The 10,572-nt window shown below is 38.3% G+C and overlaps 1 protein-coding gene across 5 annotated transcripts in view; it reads right to left on the bottom strand.

Annotated features, from left to right (window-relative positions):
* Nucleotides 1-210: 210 nt before the first annotated feature.
* The window catches only part of CUNH4orf50 (chromosome unknown C4orf50 homolog), a 35,338-nt gene continuing 24,976 nt past the window's right edge, over nucleotides 211-10,572 (bottom strand). For all 5 annotated transcript variants that reach the window (XM_061468803.1, XM_061468814.1, XM_061468835.1 and 2 more), the window contains 3 exons: nucleotides 10,359-10,541; nucleotides 2,160-2,399; nucleotides 211-1,057 (listed from right to left, as the gene is read on the bottom strand). In XM_061468803.1, the coding sequence (XP_061324787.1) occupies nucleotides 674-1,057; nucleotides 2,160-2,399; nucleotides 10,359-10,541 (807 nt within the window). In that variant the 3' untranslated portion in view covers nucleotides 211-673. The remainder of the gene's footprint in view (nucleotides 1,058-2,159; nucleotides 2,400-10,358; nucleotides 10,542-10,572) is intronic.

Raw genomic sequence — 10,572 nt, 5'->3', positions numbered from 1 at the left:
ATGCCCAAGTTGTCACTTAAAGAAAGTGGCCAGGAACATGTCCAGTAAACCTAATCAATTTAGGCTGCAGTTTGTTACTTAGGATGTTATTTTACAACCTACAGTAATACATTGAGTATCCTGCTGTATGTCAGTAGGACCATTTTATTGATTAAAAATACAAAGAAAATAATAATAATAAAAAATATATATCCCAGGACAATAAATAAACACTAACTGCAAAACTACCCCCCAGTTTTGGTAAAATAGCTTTCTAGGAAGTCCGTGACACCACATTTCCTTAAGTTCCAAAGGAAATACAAAAGGCAGATGTTCTTTCAGAACTTGCCACTGCACACTGAAGAAATGAGTTATACATAAAAGTGATTTAATGCTTTGTTTTACAGTCTCAGTTAAAAGAAAAGCATATCTTAAACATGTGGTAAAAAGAAAATGGGGAGGCAGCCCAGCTACTGAAAAATTCATAGGTTTCAGTGACCTCAAATGTTCTAAGAAATTTGGATTATAAAAAGTATTATAGCCCTTTTTCATGTCAATTTTCAGTCACCTCAAACTAGTTGCTGGGCCATGTTAACTAGTAAAATATCTTTGATTTTTAAAATTATTAATACTTTTGTAGCAATGGGAAAATCACATAGCTAAGATGCTTTACCTTGCTTTATTTCTGCAGGTTTTATTCTTTCCCATGCAGCTGATTGCTCCCTACAGGATTTTGACCTTTATTACTTGCTGACAACACGTCTGACAAACAGCTTTTTGCTGTGGTAGCTGAGGTTGAGCCGCCTGTTTTTTCTCTAGAGAGCCATGCCTTATTCATAATGGCATTTTTCTGTTTCATTCCCTGGGGAATCGCACCTGCATGCTGATTTCCTATTTGACAGCAAAATACATCATCACATTTCGACAACTGATCCCTCCCCTTCATGGCCCAGAAGGCACTATGCTGTGGCGGCACCAGTGCATCCTTCATCCTTGACAGAAGAGGGGTTTCCTTGTGGATCATGGGCAGGTTGCAGTCAGCCTTCAGATATGAGTTGGAGGAGACAACTGAAGGTATCTGAGGAGTAAAGAAGAGAACAACCTCAAACATCCCAGTGTGTTTCTTTATGTTACGTGGGAACAGGCCAATCTCTTCATTGTGGCTGATCTCAGCTGTAGCTTCCTGTATAATGGTACGGTAAACCTGGGTCATCCTCTTGTTGGGATTTAATTAAAGCCCATGTGATGTCTATAAAAAAGTAATTCCTGAGTCTACAAAGATCAGGTCAATTAAAAAGCTACTTACATTTTGCTGTCCATCATAATTTTCCTGTATGACAATATTTTCATTGATCTTATTTATATGTGACAGTGATAGAGAAAATGACCAGGAAGCTGGGTTTGGACTGTCACATATATCCCCTGGACTAAATAACATGTTATCAGAATTATGAGTTACCTCTTCATTCTATACTATATTATTTGACTGAAAGGAGATTTCAGTATCTTCCATGACTTTTTCAACTATTAATGCTAGAAGCAGTAACTATGTTTTCACTTGTTTTATTACATTTCTTTTAATCCAAGATTATAAAGGAAAATTCAGTAGAGCAATATTTGTAACTACTCTAGCTGACTGGCTCCGGTAATTGCATACTTGAATTTCGTTTCCATACAATTATGGAGAGGTTATGTTGTCTCAGAGAGGGTGAAATCTCCTGTGCGTTTAGTTTAGCAGCAGACTGTCACAAATGCAATTGCAATTGATCAGCTCTGCTCTTAACAGGATTCCTGCAGTTAATGGAAATTACTATAAAGAGCTTCAGGGCATAGGAATAATTGGATCACTAAAAGAAAAAAAGAGGAAAAAGAAAAGGTAGGACAAGATCAACATTACATCCAACAGTTTTCAAAGATAGCCTTACCAGAAAGTACACCTTGATGAAAGCAAAACCTTTTAATTATTTTTACAAGCCCCAAGCCATTCCTAAACAATGGGGAAGAAAATGAATTATGAATGCATTTGGAAATTAAAAGCATGAAGCTTTTACTGTCATCAGCTTGTTTAAACTAACAATCAACTGTGCAACTCTGGAAACAATCACTGAAATATATACACGATCTATAAAATGACTGCCAAATATAATAATTTCACTAAACTAAAACCAATTTCTACTGACCTGGCAGTTTTTGTGATGGTTTTGTCTTAGCTCTCGATGCAAGGCTATGATCCTCTCTGGGCTTGTTAACTTTACAGAACCAGCATACACATCTGGAGTGAAATGAGAGCTGTGGATGCTATCCACCTCTTGCTGAGAGTTTGCAGGTATTGATCGTGTCATCCCATTCACTTTGACATATGTCTCATGATCCTCTGGCTGTCCATGGGCCTGTGACTTATCTGTGGAAGAAGGCAGCATCTGCAAGAGAAAATAGCATTTTAAGAAATCCAAGTTAAGTGAAGCTCTCCAATGCTGTTTATTTTGGAACAGTAGAAGCCACTTGAATAAATTTATAGCAATAAGTGTTCATAGAGATTAAATATAAATAAACTACCAAAATAAGAAAAAAAGATATTATACCAATTATTTTAAATGTGAAGCATTCCTGCATCTGTCTAAAAAGGAATCCTGTATTCATCAACTCTTCCCCCACCAAAAAAAAAATACCTCTAAGCCTTAACTACAGCTAAACTTTGCATCTGAATATTAAGAAAACTTAGATAAAAATATAGAAAAAAATTGTAATCTAAAAAATTGGCAAATTTTAGGTCTCCTCATGAAGAATCTCAAAATTTCTAACATGATTCTTTCACACATATATTCTCACATTCCACACTAAACAACAGATTTAGGTTTTTCTGCTTATGAATGCTCAGGAAAGTGAAGCTGAATGGTCTTCAAAAGTGTATTAATTCAACTGCATGAACTCTCATACAGACCGTTCTATTCTGAATCAACATAATATTAACTTCAGTTGATCTTATTTCACCTCCAAAACAACTTTAGCACCACAACAAACATTAGCATTGAATAGCTTCATTGAACCCAAGCCAAATTTAGAGAGAAATGGCAGCTGTTTAATTAGGCAGCTTTTTATAGCAGTTGAAAGCAGGAAAAGAGTTATCACCTCATTGCCATTAGTCCTCTTGCAAAAACTCCAAAAATGCAAATTCTATAAATATGCCAGGTCAGGAATGGTTACTTAATATAAAAGAGATTTTACTTAAAATAATATATTTGGTTTGCTCTGTACATCTTTAATGAGCATTAGCTACATCGCTTGTGTCCTTTAAAAAGAAATAGAGAATTCTGAAATGCAAGAGTGCTGTGAGAATGCTCTGAGATGACATCTGTTCCACCCCACCCCCCCCAAAAAAAAGATGAACATTTATTGACAAGCTCATGTATCAAAATATAACTATTACAGCATGAAGAAGAATGTGGAGTGTGTAAGCTGTTGCCATTGTCAAGAGAAGAAGTTTCACCATCCTGCAGGTTTGATCACTGTGGAGCTTCATGAGAAACATGCTGCTTGCAGGAGGAGCAACTCCAACACAAGGGTTAGAGGTATCAGTGTAGAGGTATCAGTGGTGCTTTACCATTCCATAGCTTTTGAGGTGACACTGAGTCCCAGCTGTTGAAATATACAAGGTAGGCAGACCTGAAAAAGCTCATCACTCTCATCTCTTGCTTGCAAAGCAGCCCTCAGAGCTCATGGGCTCCTTGGAGTACGTGTCCTGTGATTCTTAAGTACACCAACACACTGGTATTCAGCTTGCAGGGTCAGGAGGGTGGGCCATGCCCGTCCATATCTAGACCTAGTGTGCTGCAGGACAGACCCTTTCCCAAGGATACACCATGTAAGAAAACGTGAGTGGTAAACACAAGTGAAGACTACTGCCTTTGATGCTATTTTGCCTTCAGTTATTGGCTCCCCGCCATGAGAAGAGGGAGCCAATGCTGCTGAATTTTGGCCATTGGCTCTGTTAAAGTACAGAACACAAGCATGTTTGGCCAGCTGAGACACTCCCCAGGAGCAGCTACCACCTGGACCACTCACTTCAGGGTGAACAGGCCAGGGAACAAGATGGTAACATCCAGGAATTGAAGGACCACTCATACTGAACAGCTTTGTGCACATAATTTAGATTGCTGCTCTTCTCTAAAAGAATTACTTTCCCTACACTGATTAAAGTAGGAGCCTGTGACACTGTCTGGATACAGCATTTACTTGGGTAGGGTGGCATGAATACCCTATCATATCCTAACATTACAGGCATAGATAGATCAGTTGGAAAGCAAAAGCTATACATTTGGATGTTCCTCTATAAACGCAGAAGCCAAAGGCAGCTTCCGAAGTCCTTGATTTCTAACCAAGGTTAGAAGTGCAGTATCTCTCCCCAGCACTCACAAAAAATGCTGGCTGGCTGAAAGCAATGGAGAGGTTACAAAGGGCAGCCTTGAAATGTTTTGAGGCATGAAGAGATTGGATCTAAAATTATTGGATGAGAATTTCCTCACTGTAGGAAGCACGGTTAGAGGCATCCCTGGTGATAGATGAGAGTTAGCAGGAGCAGAACAAGTTCTGGAGCTCAGTGACCCATGCAAAGACAATTCATTGTCCTCTTCATAGGAAGGAGAGCTGGTAAATCTACCACAAAAAACACAGCCACAAATCAAAGCTGTGGCACATTTCATTTCTAGAAAGATAGCATCCTTGCAGGGCCTTTTCTTCAACTGTTCAACTCACAAATATCTTTGCCTCTTGGGATCACTGAGTTCTGCTGCAGCTAACTTAGTGAAACTCAGTAGAAAGGTGGGTTAATGCAAAACCGGATGAGTGAAGCTGCTACTACACTGATGAAGTTTCCACAGTATGGTCTGCACTATATTTGACAGCTGGCATGATTCTCTCAAAAGAGCTTGTCTTCAGTGTTTCATAGGACTCTAGAAAGGATTGACATTAAAAACAAAAACCAGCACCTTCATCCAATATTACAAAAATAAAAAAAACCAACAGTGGTATCAGAGATAAGAATAAAATGCTAAAATATCTGTATTATTTATATAGTCAGGAAACAGATCTAAACCTTTGTCAACCAGGTCCAATTTTACTTTAAAATGACACTAACCTTGAACATGTGTCACCTCCTCAGCCACCACGAATTCTTGAGATACCCTCTGTACAAACAACCATTTACATAATGACTGAATAGCTTTAGCAGTTATTTCACTGGAAAGGCCAGGCTGCCCTTAACTGGTTTTAATCCATAATTTATACCCCTCAATATTTTTTAGTAATCTTTCTGAAGGTCAAAACTGATATACATTTCTCAGCAAAGTCTTTTAGCCTTCTTTAAAAAAATTACTGAATAATAACCGCCATCTCCTCTCTTTCATTCCCTTGGAATTACAATGATTTAAGCCACATTTTCTGTAATGTCAGAAAAAGAGGCTCCTTCCTGCAGAAAAGCTTTGTCTTGAAAGGTTCCTTAGTCTTGATCAGTATTGCCCCCAAATGACTGAAAGTCCAAAGTTCTTCCCTCTCAGGGTGGAACTCATTTGACCAAAGCAAATGACTGGCCCTTATCACAACCAGTGGAGTCCAGCTTCTGTGACTCTTCCTGCTTATCTAAAGCAGATACATAGAATGGGCAGAATACTTCCTTGTAAATACCTCTTTCTCCCTACCAAATATATAGAAATAAACTACCATGGATGTGATTGTCTCAAGTCCAGACATCAAACATGAAATGTATCTCACCCTCAGTGCCAGGAAAGCTTCTGATCTCACCAGCCACACAAATCATTTTAAGAAGAGCATCAGAGACTGTTATTTCAGGCCTCTTTCCTTCAAATATGATTCACAGGGAAGCAGTAAGTGGTTTCATGCAAGGAAATGAGTAGAAATTAAATAAATAAATAAATAGAAAGCATTGTTCTACCAAAAAGCATCTCTGAAGAAATCCCCTGACATAAAGAAGAATTAAGTTATACTGTTCTGCACATTTATTCCCTATTCTGTAGAACAAATAATTTACTACACTGGACACGTTCTTTGCCTGGAGCTTTCCATCCATAAAGTTTAAGATGACTCCATGAAAAGCAATAAAAAGCAATACCATTTATCCCTGTTTTCCTTGCACAGATTTCCTCTCAGCTCTGAGAAATGAGGGCAGCCATGAGAAATGAGGCCAAACAGCAACAATGGCTTCAGACCCACTATGGAAAGAAAATATAAATCATAGAATTATCATACAATGGTTTGGGTTGGAAGGGACCTTAAAGCATCTAGTTACAACCCCCCTGCCACAGGCAGGAGCACTTTCCATTAGACCAGGTTGCTTAAAGCCCCATCCCACCTGGCTTTAAACACTTAGAGCCTACTCTTTTGGATTTCTTATTAGTTATCTGGAGCATCTTCTCTTGTTTCCCACTGTTACCAGTCCAAGTAAAGCAGCTGTTGCAAAGTCTAGTCACAGTCCTTTTTGTTAGCTCTTTAGTGAACATGAATATCTAATGTCATTTGATGAATGCTGTCATATGTCTTTTCCACTGGGAAAGACAGAAAAACAATAACTGTAAATAATGTTCATGAATTAATTCTACAACAGCAAGGAAAAAAGATGAGGCCAAGGCCTTTCCACTGAAAAAAAACAGCATTTAAAAAAAGATGATTAAAATGGGACACGATAAAGGGCTAAAAATGTCCACATACTCTGTGTCTGACATTGGGCATGTTAAACTCAGCTGTGGCACTGTGCTGAGTGCCATGAGCACCTGCTGGAGGCAGCCCTTACCCATGGGTTGTGTCCTCTTCAGACAAATGCATTTCATTTTCCAAACACAAAATAAGACAAGGGGTTTTAACCATTTCAGTTGCCCAAATTTATTATTGCTCCACTACAAGGGAATTTAACAGTTTCTCTGTTTAGGTCTTTTAAAGGAAAATATATGACAAAGGTTTGGAAGTTAACTTATGCCTCCAAAAATTTCAGATCCATATCAGACATGAATTGTCATTTGTATGGCTCCCCAAAATACTATTTCTTTCAAAACTTAGTCATCTTTTCTTTACCATCCTGCACACAATTTTTGCTTGGTGTTTCTTCTGAATGAGAAAGAATTGAAATAAAACCCCTTCTGTGCAATTGTATGTGTTTATTATAATAAATAAAACTAAAATTAAATTACACTACATTATGCTATTAAACTAAATTATAAATAAACAGCTTCATGGTGTACAGTTTTATGGTGAAGAAATGTCATTTAAAATCTAGTCCTCTTCGCAGGGACTAGGAAAGAACATTAAGAGAAGGAAAACTGACTTTCTTTTCTGAGCACATTACTCTAATGTATATCTGGCCTCAGAGAAGAGTACCCTGCTGGAAAAAAATCATGAGGTACTACATGATTCAAGCTTTTATTTCTCATTCAAAAATATTTGAATGTAACACTGAGCTATGAAAATAACCATGAATGACAGAACTCAAAATGTTTGCTGTTCACCTAAACTGAATTGATTTGAAGTCTTGAGTTAGTGCAAATCAGCAAGATGAAGCCATTGGGACAACAGTGATTTATTGTGTCTGAGAACAGTCTTGGAAAGTGAACCTGAAGTCTGAAGAGAGGCTCAAAGATGATCAGTTTTTCATGACATTGTCTTCATGGTTTAGTGTTTTAACTGGGGTGAGGATTAGGAAAAAAACACTTCTGGCAAACAGAAGGGAATAAACAGCCATCCATTGTGTCCTGAATAAGCCAAAAACTGAAGTTCACTTTTGTCTATAAGCATGAGTAATTTGCTGAAGCCCATAAGCCCTCTACTGAAGCTGGAGCTCCCTAGCACACAGCTCTATCCTCTCTATATGTAATTCCATGTAAAGATGGAAAGAGTTCTTGAAAGAATTTTAAAACTTATTTTCCTCTGAGAATCAGACACAAAGTTTTTTATTGAGCTGCAATAGGCCAGGCACTGAATTGAATACAGAGTCCCCTTTCCCTTCAAAGGGCTCTGGGGATCAGCCCTTCATGCATCACTGCAAAATTTCAGTTGAAATTCATCAGTTACCCAAAGCAAGCAGGTCTGCTGCCAATGTGTGACAGGCTTCCATTTGTCACTGGGTCCAGAAATGAACAAAACCAATTGCAGATCTTTAATTAAAGAAAGAAAAAGGCCCCCACCTCCACAGCATCAATCCACCAGGTTTTCTCTAGAAGTGTTCAAATGTTAGGAACGATTTAGAAGTGAAAAACTGAGGGGGAGGAAGGAATGAGCTTTCAAAGGAGTTTTATGTAAGCAAAAGCTGGGCATAGCTCTGGAATATTAGATGTGAAGTCCAGTGAGAACAGAGTTGAAACACAAAAAAAACTTGAACACTCAAAGATAAAAGCCGGTTCAGTTTAACATATGTCTACAGAGTTCGGTACAGGATTTTTAAAACCAAATGACTATATCACAGGAATAAGAAGTAGACTCTCTTCTTTTTGACTGTAACCATTATTTATTAAATTAACAGTAGTGACACTTGGACATTTTCTCATCAAAATGTCTTCCATTGGAAAACTGATCCATGGAAACCTAATTTTTTCATGGGAACATAAAGATTTGCCTTAGCAGGAAAGTATTCCCCTGTTACACATGGAATTAATTACCACAGACCAGAATGGTCTAAAACTCAGGGTCAAGGTGTCCAGCAAGAGCCAGTCTGTTCTCTGCCTGATCAGAAAAGCCAGGCTTGAACACCAGCATGCCTGAACCTGAGTGAGACCTCTGACCACTGCAGTGCTGGAAACTATGGGATGGAGTTTGTGCTCCACTTAGTATGAATAAACAGATATTTATTGAATGTGGGGCTCCTACATTGCAGATGAACTCACTGGCCATCAGAATATAGATTCAATCTAATTTTCTCCTGTTGGAGCTGCTAGGTTTTGTGTTAAGGGAGACAGTGTGAGCGTATGTCATATTTTGATATTTACAGTCTTGGGAAGCTTTACACTAATACTCATTTATCACAGCGATGTCTGAGAAAATGTCTGAGGCAGTGAAATATTATCTCCCTTCTGACATATGAGTTCCTGACTACTGTCACATAAAGCATTCTCAGTGTGAGCTTGGGTGAAACAGCGGTGGGCCCAGACCTGCCATATTCAGACACAGCCAGACACAGAATCCTGTCCCATCCTGCAACCAGGAATCAATCTACCTTTTCCTTAAAATGTAATTACATTATTTCTTGCCACAGAAACAAATGCGACTGAATGACAGCTTGCAACACTTAATAACACTAGAAGAAAAAACTTCTTCAGTGGTAGAGAATGCCACTCTGTGTGCAAAAATGTAAAATAATCAGAAAAATAATCCTGCAGATATGCTATACTGTATTCTGAGCATCTTCTGCTGATGAAAAATAGATGTCAGTCTCATTAAACTGTGCCAGTGTCATTTTTATGTAGTCATTTTGCAGTGCATTTTGTTAGCTGAAGTACAAAGCATAGCACAAAGCTACGTTCTGTGTTCTGCGTTCTGCTGTGGCAGGCAGCCACTTTTCCAATACAAATGTGTAGCACAAGATTTCCCCCCCCCCCCCCTTTTAACTAGCAAGTTTCTATATGCATATTCTTGAGACAAACATTAACAAATATTGTTCGGGTATATTTACAGGCTTTGTTTAAAATAATAAGAAAGGGAAAATTAAAGGGGGGGGTGGGGAGAAGCTTGTTGGAAATCTACTGAAGTACTGCAATGGAATTCCTGCTTCTGCAGGTTGCCAGATTCAGATTCCTCTCCTTCAGAATGTCTTCAAGTAGGTGCTACTCCAAAAACATGAAGTATATTTCTAGCACCCAAGCTATTAATGACAATGTTGAACAGAACCAGGTGTGAAGCAGAATGAATCCTTCTGGATCCACTTTCATCTTCCCAACAAAACACAAGTAGCTAACTCCCTTTTGAATCTGAATGTCCACTGAGCTGACTTAAATCTTAAAATGATTCATTGTAGGCTTTTTTTTTTTTTAAATTCTGATTTCTACACAGTGCAGGAAGAAAACACAAAATTATTGATATTTAAAGTGGAATTGAATATTTGCTGCATTATCCAATAGGATACCTCATCAAAATAACAGGAAAGTATTTCTGCAGGGAGCACTGACATACTTTGTAATGAACTCCCGATCTAAATCCTGATCTAAACAGAAGCAAAGCAGCCAACTCCATGGACTTATTTGAAGCAATACTTTAGCACTTATTATAAATATGTTTTATAACTCAGTTTTCACCCACAGAGTCTCACTAAGCACTTAAAAAGATAATCAGTAACTTAGTACAATAGTAGAAATTGGAGGAGCCTCCAAGGAAGTACAAACACTTACCTCTTGGTCATAAACTGATGTAAAAGCAACTGTGTACTCCTCCAGGGCCACGTCATTCACCAAGTTTTTCACCTCTTCATCAAAGGCAGGGTTAATAATTCCTTGCCTGTGAAATTCACCATTCATCCTTGCGATGAAGCTGTTCCTTTCCTGGCACTTTCGGGTGAGGCAAGCCAGCTTAGCCTATGTGGCATGGACACATATACACTCATTT

This window comes from Pezoporus flaviventris, unplaced genomic scaffold, assembly GCF_033815535.1.
Source record: "Pezoporus flaviventris isolate CSIRO_AGI_PZ_B2104156 unplaced genomic scaffold, CSIRO_AGI_Pfla_v1 ptg000002l, whole genome shotgun sequence".
Classification (NCBI taxonomy): domain Eukaryota; kingdom Metazoa; phylum Chordata; class Aves; order Psittaciformes; family Psittacidae; genus Pezoporus; species Pezoporus flaviventris.
Note: the sequence above shows the minus strand (reverse complement) of the source record. Positions and strands in the feature narration are given on the sequence as shown.